The sequence below is a fragment of the Dichotomopilus funicola genome, assembly GCF_033296635.1.
Source record: "Dichotomopilus funicola strain CBS 141.50 unplaced genomic scaffold C8A04scaffold_52, whole genome shotgun sequence".
Lineage (NCBI taxonomy): Eukaryota > Fungi > Ascomycota > Sordariomycetes > Sordariales > Chaetomiaceae > Dichotomopilus > Dichotomopilus funicola.
In genome coordinates, this window is record NW_026944073.1 from 175,647 (window position 1) to 192,409 (window position 16,763).

The following is a 16,763-nucleotide window of genomic DNA, read 5'->3' on the forward strand; positions in this document are numbered from 1 at the left end:
GAAAGATGCCGATGATGCGATGATGCTGATGATGAGAAGAGCGATGAGAAGAGCGACGAGATGAGAAAAGATCAATCTGATGATGTTGATGATCTTGAGAAGAGAGGAGAGAGGAGACTAGAGATGAGAGAGAGGGAGAAAACAAGGAAAACACCGGAGCGAACGGAGGAGCCCACCCGCTAACCCTGCTTAGAAGAGGCTGTCTGTTTTCCGGGTTCCCTTGTTTCTTTGGTGTTTTGTGTTTTGTGTTTTGTGTGTGTGTCTCTCTCGTCTCTTGTCTCTTTTTTTTTGGCTTGTTTCTCTTCTCTTTTTTTGATGTGTTCTTCTCGTCTCGTCGCTTTGGTGTGTTTTTGGTATTGTTTTTTGGATCCTCTCATCGCTCTTGTCGTTTTCGGTCCTTCTTGTTTATCTTCTCGTTGTTCTTCTTGTCGTTCTTCTTTTTTTTCTTCTTTTCCTTCTTCTTTTTCTTCCTTCCCTTCCACCTTGTGTCCTCTGTCCTTATGTCCTTGAATCTGTCCTTGGTCCTTATGTCCTTAGTCCTTGTGCTCGTGCTTACACTCAAAACTCGTACTCCTACTCCTACGTCGTCAGTCATCGTCACAAACTCGTTCCCCTAAAAGAAAAAACGACAAGGTAAGCAAGCAGCCCAACCGATCCCAAAACCCATCCCATCCCATGTCATCGCTGCCCAAACCCGTTGTAAGCAAGAATTGAATAAGTTGTCCGACACAACTTATTTCGGCCCCCTCCGCGGTTTCCTCTGGATGAAGATTGACGGGCCAGGAGGCGGTCGCCGCGGGAGTTGTGATTGAACTTGCTGGGGCCGTTGCTGGGCGGGTGCGGGCGACGGGTGATTTGTCGCTGCGGCGGGCGTGGATGAGGGAATTGTGGGCATGGGAATATCGGGAAGGGAAAGGGAGGGTGCTGCACCTCGTCGTTGACCCCTCTGCTGCTGCTGCTGCGTCTGCTGCTGTTGCGTCTGCTGCTGCTGTTGCGTCTGCTGCTGCTGTTGTTGTGATTGCGGCTGTTGTTGAACCAGCAAAGTCTGGAACTCGGTCTGAGCCGGCAACGGTAACTGACCGGCTGGATACTGGCCGGGCTGGGCGACCTGAGATGCCGCTGGCCGCGAGGCCGAGGGCGGGAGGAAGACACCAGCTTGTGCGGCGGTAGAGCCAGGACCGGGGGAGTTAGTAAAACCGTGGGCGGGACCGGAGAGACGGAGACCAGAAACAGCGGCAGAGCTAGGCAGTGAGCGGGCAGCAGCGGGACCTCCAACACCTGAACCACCAACACCAAGACCGAACAAACCTGAACCAGAACCAGAACCATTCCTCGCGGGTGTGAATCCCGAAGAAGGCACACCAGCAGAAGAGATCACAGCAGGCGAAGCAGAAGCGGCAGCATCGTGGTCGTCGTCTGGCCAAGCGAGGGCAGCGACGCGACGAGCCTCCTTCTCTTGGTCGATCTGCCTCTGGATCTCGTCGAGGGACGGGCCAGAGGGTGTATTGCGGACGGCAGTGCGCGCGGTGATGGTCCCACTCAGCGATGAGTTGGGCGTGCGCACTGCCGCCGGGGAGATCTTGAAGGCTGTGGCCTGGCTGGAGGGTTGGTTTGACTGGGACTGGTTCGTGGGCGGTTGGTTCGGTGGGGGTTGTTGTTGGCGTTGGGGCTGAGGTGTGGAGGGAGGGGGTAAAACGGAGGAGGGAAGGGGATGAGGGAAGGTAGAAGGCCGAGGGAGAGAAGAAGACGCAGCGGGCGTGGGCGCGTTGATGGGCGCGTTGGTGTTGGTGTTGATGACGGGCGCGGTCGGCGGCTGGCGATCAACGTCCATATCATCGGCATCGCTGCCATAGACGTGATCCTCGTCATCGTCACTGTTGATGTCGCTGTCTTTGTTGCTGGACCGGTCATCGTCAGACCCGAAAGTCTCACCACGCACATAGGCAGTGGCGCGCCGGAGCGCACGACGGTCGGCAGCGGACAGGGTCGACAGGACGCCGCTGGTTCTCTTTTCCTCGGGGAAGACGGTGCCCTGCGGTCGTTGGGCGCGCAGGGCAATGGCGGGGGGCATGGACGGGTCGAACATGTGGAGGGCGGTCGGGTCGTTGGTGGGCTTGTCGTCGTTGCCGTCCTTGTTGGCATCACCAGAGTGATCTTGGCTGCCTTGGCCATTCTCGGCGGAAGAGCGAGGCTCGGATCGGGCGAAGCGAGCGATGGGCCGGGCAATGGGGCGTGGGCCACCAATCCCGGCCATGTCATCGTCGTCGTCGTCGTCGTCGTCGTCGTCGTCGTCGTCGTCGTCGTCGTCGTCGTCGCTGAGGTCATCGCGACGACGCTTGGTTGGTCTGCAGGTTTGACGCTGCTTGGTCGACTCCGACTCTGATTCCGACTCCGAATCCTTGTCCTTGGCCTCTTCCTCGTTGTCGTCTTCCGCATTCTCGGGAACATCCTCTTGTTGGACATTCTCGGGAATGCCTTCTTCCTCCATTTCCTCATCCTCATCCTCCTCCACGTCCTCCCACTGCTCGTCTTCCTCTTCCTCTTCGTCATCCTCGACCTCAGCAGTATTGTCTTCGATGACACGCGATTCAAAAGCATGCCGAGCCTCCTCGGCAGTGCCCATCATCATAGCCATCGTGTGACGCAACCGTTCGGCCTTGTCGGATTCCGTCTCCCTCTCCGACTCCTCCTGCGAGGAGGAGTAGTCTTCGTCGCTGACGTCGTCACTATCGTCGGACCGCGGAACAGACTGTGCTGCACTGCTGTCTGTGGTTTGACGCACAAAAGCAGGGGGAGAGGGGTCGGCGAGTGTCAACCGTCCCCGCGGCATCGTGGGAAAGTCTGAGCCCATGTCAAAGGCTAGACGCGATGGCCGCGTGTTGTCACCGCTGTTGCGCGCACCAAATAATACGGGCGGAGCAGCAGCGGCATTGGGCGCGGTTGACGCCGAAGGGAAAAGCGAAGGGGAAGCTGCAACAAGTGCAGAAAAACGAGCAGTGGTGTAAGGCCCTCCGCGGACCTGAGAGCGCCCCTGCTGCCCCCAGGCCACGTTGGACCTCCTTGTCGACGATAGCGACGGCGACGGCGGCGCCGAACCAGCGAAACCGAAATCTCCCGCCAGAGAATCGTGGTCGTGGTCGTGGTCGTGGTCGTGGTCGTCGGAGAACTCCGCGTCGGAGAACTCCCCGTCCAGGTCGGACCGGTCCTCGAACCCAAAGTCCATCGCCATTTCTTCTTCCTCCTCTCCGTCCTCGTCCGCCAAAGCAGAGTCGGAGTCGGACTCGGAATCAGAAATGGCGTGGTGGGTGCCTGTCATTGTCATGTCGAGGCCGTTGGTGTTGTCCATGTCTGTGAACTCAAGCGACTGCATCAGCCTCGCGGCGCGCTCGTCGTCGGAGTCGAGTTCAGTCTCGATCTCTGTTGTTGATTGATGCTGTGCCGAAGAAGAAGACACAGGCAGAGACCGAGACCCCTGTTGGGGAGGTTCATCCTCCAGGGAGTAGAGAGGGTCCCATGGGTTGCCGTCTTGGGAGAGCGGCACCAGGGAAGCCTCGTCGTGGGCGGTGGTCGGGGGGTTTGTTGCGGCCGGGATGGGTGCCGCAGCGAAGGTGGTGGAGGAGCGCGGGGGGTGGTTGGGAGTGGTGGTGGTGGTGATGTCGTCGTCGTTGTCCTGGCCAAAACCAGGAGCGTCGATGACCGAGTCGTCGTCGTTGGAGGAAGTTGCCGCCGGGTACAAGTAGCCCGGAATCTCGCAGCCGGGGAAATGTAGGCGATAAGCCGCCACATACTCCCCAGCGTCGATCAGGCGGGCGACCTCGGGATCACAACGAAACCCAAAGTCGTGGCCCTCAACTTCCCCGTCGACTTCTTCGTCAACATCACCACCGGCGCCCACCAGATTGTCGCCCTCCTCCTCCGGGAAATCCTCCTCCGCCGCAAAAGCATCCTCCTCGGGTTCGCGCCCGAACTCACCGCCATACACCGCCGCCGGGTCGAACTCGGCGTCCTTGTCCTCGGGTGCTTCCACAGAGGGGAACACCGCATCTTGGCACTCGGACTCAGCCTCGTAGTCCTCCCCGGCAGCAGCAAACACCTCCTGGCGGACGTCCAGAGCCTGCTCTCCAACAGGATAAACGCCCCGGGGTGCGGGCAAGAGGTCGCCGGCCTCAGCATCCTGCTGGAATTGGTATAGGTCATAGTCCTCCTGTTGGGACTGTGACTGGTGCTGGTGCTCGGGCTCGAACTGGTCCATCACCACGACCTGGCTGGCCGCGGGAGCGGGAGAAGCAGAACGAGAAGAAACCCCAGAACGGAAACCACCAAAACCAGCGCCGAAACCGCGAAACTCACCCGGGAAAGAAGAAAGAGGGGCCTCAAAAGAGGGGACGGAAACGGGGAGAAGGGCAGAGGAAGACAGAGCAGGACGAGACAACAACACGCCAGAGTTCTCCGGTTCTTCAGTCGACAGCTGGGCCATTTGGTCCCAGAGCGCCTTCTCCAGTTCCTCGTCTGGCATGCTGAACAGTTGCACATCCAGCTCCATCTCCATGTTCTCATCTGCCCTCTTGGTAGGGCCCATTTCCATCATGTCCACGTCCTCCACATGGGGAAGGACGTCCACCTCCATCTCCTCCGACGCCTCGCCCATGGCCGTGTCAACCTGCTCCCCAGCAGAGACCACATACCCACGGGGCCGAGACCGCTCGACGCCCACAGCACCCATACCGGACATGTACGAGTCGCCATTGTCGTCCTCGTCGTTGTCGTCATCATCCTCATCATCATCATCGTAAAAGTCGCCCCCAAAGAGGGACGCCGTCTCCGAGTCAGAATTAGACTCTTCCAACTTTGAGTCCTCCATGGCGACATCACTATCTTCGTCGCGGTCCAGGACGTCGAGACTTTGTTGTTGCTGCTGGGCCTTCTCCGGTTCCTCAGCAGCCGGCGCAGTCTGGCTGTTAGGGCCCAACTCCGTAGAGAAGGGAACCTCCTGCTCCTTCGCCTTCACCAGTTCTTCGGCTTGGTGGCTTGGGCTAACCACCACCAGCGTCACCGCACCGCGAGCCGCAACACACTGCTCCCCATCGCGGTTCAGACCATCTCCTGTTGGACGGTCGACCTTGTCGGCAGTGTGCGGCGGGGTGGGCCGCTCGGGCACATTTTCCTGTGCCTCCTGCTCCTCAACCAAAAGACCTTCGTCCTCGGACTCGGGCCACGGGAGAGAAGCGACAGAGGCGGCGGCAGGCAACGTGTCACCGAGACTTTCGGAAATCGCGGTGGTCTCCTGTGGTTCAGGAGCCACGGGACGAACAATCGCGGGAATGGCCTCGAGGGCTGCGATGTTGTCGCCTTCGTCGTCGTTGTTGTTATTGTCACCGTCGTTAGGGCCCACGGCGTCGTCGTGGTCTTCATTGTCTAGGCTGTCGTGTTGCATAGCGACAGCCTCCTCAGCCTCGCCCATAAAAACGGGGTCCTCGGAAGAAGAGATACTGTCAACAACACAGTCGCTGTTGACGAAAGAAGCGATCGACGCGGGGGACGAGACAAACGGAGACGAAGGGAGGGAAAGGTTGTAGGTAGAAACGTCGGAGCTGAAACCCGACTGCGCACTCTCCTCCTCTTCGTCGCGAGGGAGACCAGAGAAAACACCAGAGAAAGAAGAAGGGGCAGAAGAGCCAGCGAAAAGAAGCGCCTCCTCGGCACGAGCCGACTCGGCAGCAACCTCGCAGGCGGCCACATTGTCACGCGCAACCGACAACAAAGCCATCAACCGGCTTTCCTCTGCACGAGCAGATTCCAGCGCGGCCTCGGCAGAGTGTCGTCTGGCGATGGCTTCTTGGTACTGAGCCTCAGCTTCGGCGCGAGCCTCGGCTTTGGCGGCGGTGGTGGTGATCGTTGTCGTGGTGGTGGTCGTGGTGGTCTTGGTCGACTTGGTCGACGAGACGTTGGCGAGATCCGCCCGGGGTGCGGGCGACGAAGAAGAAGACACCACAGCAGACGAAACAGCAGGGGCCGAAGCCAGAGAACCCGAACCAGAAACCGCCGAAGCAGAAACAGGCGCCAGATTATCCCGGCGGTACGCAGCCCGCAACTCACGGTTGCGTTCGCGTCGCGCCGCCCGCCACATCTGGTAGCGCTCCCGCGCCTCAATCTCCCGCTGCCGGGCGAGCCGAGCCGATTCCTCGGGGGTCCTCCGCAAAATTGAAGAGGCCGGGAAGGTCAACGGCAGGGTGCGGGCTCCCAGGCCGTCCTCTTCCACCCAGCGCTCCACAACCGCCAGCTCTTGGCCTTGCTGTTCCTCACCGGACTGCTGCGCCTTCTAGACGACAACAGCGGAAGAGACAACAGAGGGGTCCTCTTGCTGGACGGCGGGGTTGGTGTGCTGGGCGGAGGAGGAGGACACGGACAGGGCAGACGAGAGGGGGATAAGAGAGGTCGCGGGGGGAGAGAGGGGGAGAACAGGGGCTGGTAGAGGGGAAAATGGGGATGTCGAGCTTGTTGTCGACAGAGCGTTGGTAGAGGTTGCCGGGGGGTCGGCGGCAACCGAGAGAGCTGAGGTGGGGGAAAGGACCAAGGCGAGGGAAGACGAAGATTCTGGGAGGACGGAGGGGTTGTTTGTTGTTGTTGTTGCTGTTGCCGTTGCTGCTGTTGTTGATGTTGTCGACGACGTCGCCGGAGCTTCGCCGCGTCGGAACAGCCGAACGGGGGAACCAAGGAGCATGACGGGCTCCATGACTGCCTGCTGGTAGCCACGAGCGCCGGTGGTTTTCCGACGCCGTGCCTCTTGCACGCGAGCTGCGTGCAAGACGACCCAACGATCATTGACCTCGGAGTCAATGGCCGTGATCTCCCGCAGCCGAGACGCGATATCGCGCTCCAGACGGTCAATGCCCGTCTGGTTCGCCGCCACCGCCGCGGAAACGCGAGCGATGACGGCGTCGACCCGGAGAACTCCTTCATCCTGGAGACGGAGAAGGCGGGACCACCAAGCGCCACCCAAACGACCGGAAACAGAAGACGAAACAACAAACGGAGTGGTGGTGTCAGGCACCGTGACCGGAACCACACCAGCAAAACCAACCGGGCGCAAGTGCTCAACCGGAGTGAAGGGACCCAACGTCACGGGTTCGCAGCTAAAATAGTGCGACACCGCGTCACGCCAGACCTTCGCTGCCTTTTGAGCCAGGCGCTCGGCTTCCAGGTTCAGCCGGCGCAGCCTATCAACTTGCCCGCCGTGCTGTCGCTCCCAGGCCGCAAGGACCCGGCGCCGCTCTTCCCGACGCGCCTCGTCGACGAGGACAGAGTCCACGAAGTCCTCCAGCCAGGCAGGCGACAGCGTGCACCACCGCGAGGCGGAGACACGAGCCACGGCCCAGACAAGAGGCAGGCACGAAAGGGAGACGAAGCAGCAGAGCACCCAGATGAGGGCACCAGCGACAGGGGAAGAAGACCGGATCGCCGCGAGACGAGACCGGGAGGCGTTGATGACCGCGTCACGAGCCGCGAGGCCACGAGATACGGCACCGGCAAAAAGACACATCCAGGCCCGATGGACCCGGGTGGCGGCCACGGGGAGGCTTGCTCGAAACCACGAGCCCAAGAAGATTAGCGCTCTTCCTGCAAGGTACACTAGTTTAGGTGTGTCAGTTTAGTTTCTTTCTCAAGTTTCGAATTGAAGAAGGAGGGATAAACAAATGTCGCGATGATGACAGAATTGAACATGACTGGACATGATAATACACAACAGAAAATAGAGAGAAATAGAGAGAGTCAAACAAAAGAAATAGACAGAAAACTCACGGAAGAGAAACACGCGGACCCAATCCGCAAACTCGCGCTCCTCTGCAAGGAAGTCGCCAATCTCCAAACACACGTCCATCCCAGTCTTGGCTTCCAAGACGGCAAGGAGGGAAATGACCAGAATGGTCATGCAAGACACTGTCGTGAGCATCTTGACTCTTGAAAATAACAAGCGAAAAAAATCGTCTTGTTCTTCGCCGGGGGGCGGTCGTTGTCGATTGTCAGTTTGAAAACTGACGCGAATCGAGAAAAAAGAAAGGCTGGAGCCGAGGGAAAAGAGATGCGCGAGCCGAGAACAAAGAAGGCCGAGGGCCGAGAGAGGAAAACGGGCGAGCCGAGAGCAGAGAACAGCTAAAAACGCGAAAAATGCGGGCGGCGGGCGAGCGAGAACCGAAGACGAAAGGCTTTCTGTGGTGTGGAAGAAGAGAAGAGAGGATCGTTTGGAGGGGCAGAAGATTATCAAATCTATACTATCTATACTCTCCCCCGCGGTGGGGCTGCGCACAGGGCAGACCGGGAAGATCAAGGCAGCGAGGCAGTTAGGGTAGGGCAGTTAGGGCTCGGTGTTGGCGGCGGGGAGGTCGGTGATGGGGAGGGCAGGAGGGCAGGCGGGTAGTACTCCTCCCACATGGCCGGTGGGACCAACACAGACCTTCCGCCAAATCCTTGAAATCCAACTCATAAAATCGCATGCCTTCCCCCCTCCCAGATGCCAAAGAGGACTCACTCTTCTTGCCCACCCACCCAGCAACAGAGCAGAGCGCGACGGCGACGCGGCGGACAATGCGATGGCAACGCGACAGACCACGCGAAGACAACTCCATGGACAACGCCCTAAACAACACGAGAAACACCGCAAAGATAACGTGACAAGAAACGCAAAAATCACAAAGACAATGTGACCAGCAACCGGCGAACTACCGGCCTGGTTTCTCCAAAGAGTTGACTTCATCTCCTGCCTTTGTCTCGCGTGACTCCCCAGTGAGAGAACCACACTTAGGGTTGTCAAACCAGGTCTTGGGGTTGACTTTTCCGCTGGAAAATGGACGGTTAAAGGGTGTTTATAATAGTTTATAATCAAGTTTATGATAGAGTATTTACAACGAGACGGAGAACTACCAAAGCAATTACCTTGCATGACTTGCTGGCTTATATCTTTATTGTCCTCTCTGCTTGCCGTTTTACCGTGACTTTCATGTTCCCGCTGTGTTGTCCATTTGCGGGTATCTGACTCAATCGTCTACATTCGTTTGCGAAAAGCGAGTGTCAGATAGTTTGCAGGCCGTGTCAGCCAGTTTGCAGTGTGACGTGAGGACACACGTCAGACTGCCAACAAATAGAGCCAACAGTAGATGACCATCAATCCTATCTCTTCGTTCCAGAACCGTACTTGTGACTGTTGACCTTGCTTAAATGTGTTATTCTCGCCTAATTTACCAACTCGGAGGAGGACAACAGCAACATTGCTTGCATCCCTCGGGGGGCTTTACCCTATATTAATTAGTGTTAATCCCGAGAAGCCGCAGAGAAGATCAAATAATATTTCTATGGAATGTACGGATGCAATAGTGAGATGTTGTCGATAATATTATACCACGGAGTGTTGTGTGAGGTATTAGAAGTTTATTAAATGATATCGAAGAACATCAAATTATAATTCCGCAACACAAGACCACAACAATCAAGTAAAACTTCATATTCCTAATTATTCACTGGCAAAGGAACAAGCAAAACCATTAAATAAACCAAACATCAACACCCACACCCAAATTTTACCCGTTTGTTGTACCGCAATCGAAATCTCATCGCCTTCATTCCAACATGCGGAATTCAGGGGCAAGTCTTGGCATTGTTTTCGCCCGCCAAAAACACACACAAAACGCTCGCAATAACCTGTTTGCCCTCGAACCAGAAGTAAATAAAAAGCCACAAAAGCGAAGTTTAATTATATGACTATTGTCTAGTTGACAGCTCCAAATTACCAGTCTATTTCATGTTTCGCTACCAGACCCATCAACACTTGACGTTGAATTTGTTGTCACGGCAACGCAGAGCCTCACGCTCAGCACCCCACAACCCCACACCCCGCATCGCAGTTTCCCCAGACTGCAAGTGCACCGACCCGACTGCACATTTCATTGGAATGAACTATTGGAATTGAAATTGGTATACGCCGCAACTGAATTAACATGATGGCCCGGAGGTCTAAAAAGTCCATTGACTAGCAAACGAAAAGATTCATCGTTCAGAAACGCAGGGCGTGTATTTGCATGTAATATTTAGGCACGATCCCGAAGTAGAGGCTGCTGCACCGTTGATGGATGATTTCTGTGCCAATATTTGTACATTGGCTCCAAATCGGGGCATGAACGCGCTGGTTTATAGTGTCGGGTGGGATGAGCGATAACCCCACTGTGGGTGCCCGCGGCAATAATCCAGGCATCAAGGGCAGATGTGGTGTGGGAAGTCGCCAAACCAACCAGTCGTCGCGGATATTCCCAGTTGAGCCAGCTTCTTTTTTTCCTTTCTGGCTGCAAGACGCCGTTCGCCGAGTTTGCTCTGTTGGTCATGTGACCTCATGACAACTCGCCTTTGCAAGTGACCTTCTGCGATTAACCTTACTGGAAGTGACCTGCAATTGCCCAACTTCATTCAGCGACTGTAGCACAATAAACAAAACAAACCAGTCAGATCATATTGCTACCATAGCCCAATGCACTCGTCGGGTATCGCATCCAGTCCACCAGCCCAGCACAAAATAAAGAAGGAAAAAAGAACACCGCCAACCTCAATACAAAACCAAGTCATTCATTCCCCATCCAACATATCCACCCACCCATCTCAAGTCCTTCGTGCAGTATTACGCCCTCTCCCCCCTCCGCCTCCCCAACCGCTTCAACAACCCCAGCACCACCTCATCCCACCCAACCCCGGCATCTTTACCCAACCGTCCCACCACAAACTCCGTCATCTTCTCCGGCTGGAACGGCTCACCGTAAACCACCTTTGCCTCGGGCCGGATATTCATTGCTAGACCATCTTTACCTTTTTCGGGCTCATCTGCCCAGGAGCCCAAAGTCACGTGGAACGTGACTTCGACTCGGGTTTGTAGCGGTCCGAGGAGGAGGGAGGATGTCACTTGTAGCGTGCCCTCTGATCCATCTGCTTCGGATCCGTTGGAGTTAGAGTTGGACTCCGGCACAACCGTAGTAGGAAACGACAGCCTCAACCGGCGGATCTGCTCCGTCACAGACCCCGCTTGGTCCCACGCCGTGGAGACTGTGGTGAGTAGCGCACGGGGTGAACCGGTCTTGATCGTGAATTTCGGCGATTGGAGATATGTGCGTAGATGGCGGAGGAAGAAGAACTTTTCTGGTGGGCATTCGGTGCCGGTGTAGTTGACTTTGATGGGGATGGGTTTGGTTTTCTTGGGGGTTTTTGGCTGGAAAGATGCCAAGTCAAAGGTGAGCTCGACTTCGCGGCGGTAGCGCATGGTGATGGTGGTTTGGGCGATGGAGACGATCGCCCAGCCGTGGTGTTTCTCGATCGCGTCGGTTTGTGCTGCGGGCGTTCGTTAGTATACCTATTCTTGTCCAAGAGAGGGATGCTGCCTGAGAAACTCACCCCGATGCTTATTGATCTCCTCCGACGACCACCCGCGATACGCCTCCCGCATCTGTTCCGCCTCCCGAATCTCCTCCAAACACCGCTGTTTCCTCTCCGCCAACTGCTCCCCCTCCCGCACAACCTCCTCCATCTCCCCCTTCAACTCCTCCCACATCCTAGTCTTCTCCGCCAGCCCGTTTTCGACCTCCTCCAACTCGGCCCTAGCATCCGCCAACTCGGCCGGATCACAATCCTCCATCTCTCTCACCACAACCTCCAACTCCTCCACCTCCCTCTCCAACGCCTCTCGCCGCGCCAGCAAATCCGGCAACACCACCTCCGCCAGCATCCGCTCCCGCTGCTTCAGCCGCGCATCGTCCGCATCCATCCCCTCCGCCGTCTGGCGTAGCCCCTCGCGGAGTCCGTCCTGGAGCAGTTTCATGCGCCACTCGTACCACATGGCTTTGCTGAGCAGGCGGGCGTGGGTTTTGACATTTTTGAATTGGGTGTCCATGAGGCCGCGGAACTCGGGGGTGGCGGTCAGGTATTCGCGGAAGAGGGGCGGGTTCTCCTCGAAGGTTTCGGTTTCGATTTCGCGGACTATGCGTCGGCCTTCGGAGATGTATTTTTTGAGTTCGCGGCAGGACTGTGTTGTTAGTATATGCCACACACTCAATGCTAGATAGATGAGAAGAAAAAGAGAAAAGAAAAGAGACATACATGCTGATACAACTCCAACATGGGCACCGTACACGCCCCCGCAACCACACACCGCTCCAGCGACATATCATCCGCCGCATCAGCCGCCGCACTCTCCCGCGAGCCAGACTGTCCCCCCGGCGCAATCGTGTGCCGCCGTTTCGTCGTCGTCAGCTCCATGAACCGGATACTCGTCATGTTGAGGAAGTCCTGCAGATGCATGCGCTCGCCGTCGTCTTCGTCTTCTTCTTGGACATCCACTTCGGCCACCTCGACTGTCCCCATCAGAGTGTCATGGTCCTGCCCACGAGGGGTAGTCGCCCGCTGGTGCGGCGAACTCGCCAGGTCTGGCACGGCCAGTCTATCCACTGACCGCAAACTCGGCCTGGTTTTCCGGCCCGTGGTCGTCTCAGCCTTAGACGGCGGTGACCGCAGCCGGATATTCTTCACCGGACTTCCCTGGTGTCCCTTCAGCCGCTTCACCCCATCTTCATCCCCGTATCCGGACCCATACCCGTCCTGATCCTCGTCCTCATCCAGCTCATGCGGCCGTTTCCCAAGTAGACCCAGCGCGCTACCGACGTGCAGACTCTTCCGCCCGCGAAGCGGGTTTGTGGCTTTTTTCTTTTGCGGACTCATACCCTGGATCATGTCCATCAGGTTGTTGACTGATCCTTCACGGTGTTCTTGATCTTGGTCTTCTTCTTCTTCATCATCATGCTCTGCTTGTTCCCGCTCAATCTCAGCCTCCAACACCCTCGGATCAGCAAACACCACATTCCGCTTCTTCTGTCCCGCCGTAGCCTGCGCAGAACTCGTCAGCACAAACTCCCCGGCCGCTTTCCCAATCGATTCCCGTCGGTCAAACACCTCTGCCACCCGCGGCGAGCCTAGCCCTGGCCGGTCGACACCGACTCCCGACAGCCGTCGGCCCTGGGGGGTGAGGACGACCTGGGGCGTGTTGATGCCCGTGCTGGGATCTTGCTGGAAGAGCCGGGGTTTTGTTGGGGAACGGGGTGTGGATTTCTTGGTGGGGGATGACAGGTTGCGCATGGGGGAACTTGACGCGGTGCCGAAGATGGAGGGGGGTGTTTTGGCGCGGCGTTGTTGCTGCTGCTGGGCCCGGGGCGTGGTCCTTACTGGGGAAGGCGTCCGCCGCATGGGAGAGCTGCTGGGCGGGATGGGCGAGCCGATGAATGGAGACTCGAAACGAGGTGGGCTCTCGAAACGAGGTGGACTCCGGCGTAATCCCCGTCCCTGAAAGGGAGACGGCTCGGGGTCGGTGTTCTCGTTGTTGGGATGCTGGAGACGGAGAGGGGACCGCTTGGGAAATGCAGCCGCAGCTGCTGCCGGGGCTAAGGCTGGAGGTGCAGGGATTGGAGTGAATGACAGAAGCGGCTCGTCGGCTTCCTGCTCCATGATTTTTCGACCGGCAGATCGGGCTTCTGGAGTTGCCGCGGCCGGCTTGATGATGCCCCCGACCGCCATCGTCATGTCCATGCCCGTGGTCTGTTCGTCCTCGACTTCAGCTTCTTCCGCAGGCAGGATGCGCCCCACACCCATCGTCATGTCCATGGCCCCATCGTCGTCTTCGTCGTTGGTCACTATTGTTCGCCGTCGGTTGTTCTGCTGGCCGCTCTTCGACAGGCCACCCGGTAGCAGACCGCCTACAGCCGTGGTAAACTCCATCGACATGTCCTCGTTGATCTCCGTGTTGTCGTGGTCGTGGCGATCAACTGCTCGACCGCTTTGAATACCGCCCACCGCAGTTGTGAAATCCATCGTCTGCTCCTCCGGCTCCTCAGGTTCCTGCTGAGGGGTCGGATTGACAGATTTACGGCGCAGGAAAGCCTTGGCTTTGGAAAGAATCCCCCCAAGGGCCGTAGTGACGTCCATCGACAGCTCCTCGTTGACGTCGTCGTCGTCCTTCTCAGGAGACGGGAGCTTGGGATACACAATCCCGCCCACCGCCTTGGTCATGTCCATGTCCATATCCATATCTTCATCCGCGTCCGCATCTGCATCGGAGCCATCACCTTCTGGAATATGGCTCTCCTTTGCGGCCCCCTGCCCAATACTCCCCTGCGACGAGCGCTGTGACGAGCCCTGCGACGACGGATTCTTCTTCCCCCACCCCGCAAACCCCGCAATAACCTCCTCATCCTCATCAATACTTTGCGTGACCGCCCGGCGCGCCGCAAGCCGCAGATTCTCGTCCAGACTGCCCGTGGTATCATTCTCGTACGCCGAGCGTGGCGACCGCGGCGACGCCGTCGACGCCGAAGTCATCTCCTCCGCGTCCACCGTCATGATCGTCCCGTCCTCGTCGCTGGACCCTTCCATCTCCACCGCTTGGATGTCTGCTACGCCGTCTGCATTCTCAAAGTCTGAGTCGTACACAGTCGACGCCATCGTGTCGTCTGATCCATACGTCGAGGAGGCGGCGGAACTGCGTCGGCGCTTTCGCTGGTGTAGGTCTCCTTGATGAGCGGGGGACTCGGCAACTTCTTCCTCGATCGCATCGGGGGGTGTGGATGGCGGGTCGGAATCGGGCGCTGGCGGTGGCTGTGGTTGTTCTTCTTCCTCCTGCTGCTGTTGTTGCTGCTGCTGGGATGCGCGGCGTGTGGAATCAGTCGACGTTGTCGAATCCTGCATTTCTTCGAGATCGTGAAAGGTATGTAGTGTCGCCTCGGCCGCGAACGAGACGCGCCGGTTAGCCAGCGACTTCCGCCGCGCATCCCGTCTGTCCTTGATTTCCCGTGCCAGCTGTGCGCGCTCCTGCTCCTCTCGCTTGCGCGCCGCTGCCTGCTGTTCCTCCTCTGTCCGCAAGAGGACCCTGGTTCCGGAAGGTTCATTGCTCCCTTGTTGTTTCGGCTTGAAGGACGGGATATCTTGGATCGGCGGCATCGTCGGCTTTAGGATCGATCGTGGTGTTGGAACGGCAATGGACTAAGCCGATTAGCATCACGGACAGTTGCGCAGTAAAACAATCCCAACAGGACAAGAACCTACTGCTCTGCGATTCCCCGTCCCCGACTTAAGGAGATCGAATCCGCCAGGCCCCATGCTCTTGCTCCGCGACTTCTTCCGCGTGCCACCCGTAGCGCTGCCCACATCGAGTGTCGCATTCTCCTTATCCAGTGTTCGTTTCGTCGGAGGACCCCCTCCAATTGATTTGCGCGTTCGACGCGTCGGGGGGACCGTCGTTTCCCCTGATGGTGCCATCTTCACATCCGCACCATATGCTGTCCGAATTCTGTGTTTGCTCTGTCGTGGATCAATTTAGGGGTGGTGGTGGGCAAAAAGTAACTTTGGACGCGACGCGGAACCCTGAAAGTTCGCGACACCGAGGCCGTTTTCCCGGTGACGGCAGAGGGGCAACTTGTTGACACGTCCTGCGGCGTCTGATTGGCTTGCGCCGTTGAAAGTCAACAATTGCAACTTGGCCCGTGCGTGCCATGGCATTTGCCAAGACCCAACCCTGTGGATGCGATGGACGGGACTTGCATCTTTGCGACTTCCGTTGTCAGCACTCTGCGAGGCGCCCGGTCCGTGCACTCTCAGCCACACTTGCAGCGTGGCCCGGGCTCCTCACCAACCCCAACCGCCACACACACATTTCCACACCCGGCAAAATTAGTTGCGAATTCGAACTTTTTGAGACCATCCCGATCCCACGACCAAAGCACATCTTGGCCCACGCCCAACCGACAAGATGGCTACCGAACTGACCGTCCAGAGCGAGCGTGCTTTCCAGAAGCAGCCGCATAGTAAGTTTTTTTATTTTCTTCGACGACGACATTGGCCGCGGTTTCGATGGCTGGCGGCCGAGGGGTGGTGGGAAATTGATGATGACATGGGCAAAACACTAATGACGATATCTCCACGCAGTCTTTCTCAACAGCAAGACCAAGGTCAAGTCCGCCCGTCCGGGTAAGGGTGGCCGGAGATGGTACAAGGACGTTGGCCTGGGTTTCCGTACCCCCAAGACTGCCATTGAGGGCCAGTACATCGGTACGTAAACACAAACGAAAGCGACGCGCCCGCTCCCATCCGATTCGAATCGCATCCCGAATTCGCGCGACGACAACATCTCTGTGTGCCGAGCAAAAGAGGATGCTGCGATTACGAGAAGGGGAATGAGGAGGCTGGGCTTGTGGAAATCTGGGTTCAAGGACAGCGATTGACTGAATATGTGCTCTACAGACAAGAAGTGCCCCTTCACCGGCCTCGTCTCGATCCGTGGCCGTATCCTGACCGGCACCGTCGTGTCGACCAAGATGCACCGCACCATCATCATCCGCCGCGAGTACCTCCACTACATCCCCAAGTACAACCGGTACGAGAAGCGCCACAAGAACCTCGCTGCGCACGTGTCGCCGGCGTTCCGTGTTGAGGAGGGTGACCAGGTCACCGTTGGCCAGTGCAGGCCCCTGAGCAAGACTGTACGTTTTCCCCGATGCGACTTTCTACACCCAACGGCCATAGACCCTTGGAGCGGTTCCTCAAGCAAGAGAGAAAGGATCTAACATACAGCAGGTGCGTTTCAACGTTCTCCGTGTGCTTCCCCGGACCGGCAAGGCGGTCAAGAAGTTCAGCAAGTTCTAAAGGGTCGATGTACGGGGGTTCTTTTCCATTGGGCATTTCTGGCGTGGTTT

The 16,763-nt window shown here is 57.6% G+C and overlaps 3 protein-coding genes across 3 annotated transcripts; 1 reads left to right on the plus strand and 2 right to left on the minus strand.

Moving 5' to 3' along the window:
• Positions 1 to 733: 733 nt before the first annotated feature.
• C8A04DRAFT_30569 (uncharacterized protein) lies at positions 734 to 7,951 on the minus strand (the record flags this gene model as incomplete). The annotated part of the gene is made up of 3 exons (XM_062781425.1): positions 734 to 6,319; positions 6,347 to 7,629; positions 7,801 to 7,951. The coding sequence occupies 3 exons, from the start codon at positions 7,949 to 7,951 to the stop codon at positions 734 to 736; spliced, it is 7,020 nt and encodes a 2,339-aa protein (XP_062635247.1).
• A 2,709-nt stretch (positions 7,952 to 10,660) lies between these two features.
• Positions 10,661 to 15,330, minus strand: C8A04DRAFT_13710 (uncharacterized protein; the record flags this gene model as incomplete). The annotated part of the gene is made up of 5 exons (XM_062777823.1): positions 10,661 to 11,361; positions 11,425 to 12,052; positions 12,127 to 13,276; positions 13,496 to 15,054; positions 15,118 to 15,330. The coding sequence occupies 5 exons, from the start codon at positions 15,328 to 15,330 to the stop codon at positions 10,661 to 10,663; spliced, it is 4,251 nt and encodes a 1,416-aa protein (XP_062635248.1).
• A 490-nt stretch (positions 15,331 to 15,820) lies between these two features.
• On the plus strand, positions 15,821 to 16,713 carry C8A04DRAFT_13724 (ribosomal protein S17-domain-containing protein; the record flags this gene model as incomplete). Its single annotated transcript, XM_062777833.1, has 4 exons — positions 15,821 to 15,875; positions 15,997 to 16,119; positions 16,312 to 16,550; positions 16,645 to 16,713. 4 exons carry the CDS (start codon positions 15,821 to 15,823, stop codon positions 16,711 to 16,713), a joined length of 486 nt encoding a protein of 161 aa, XP_062635249.1.
• Positions 16,714 to 16,763: the final 50 nt, after the last annotated feature.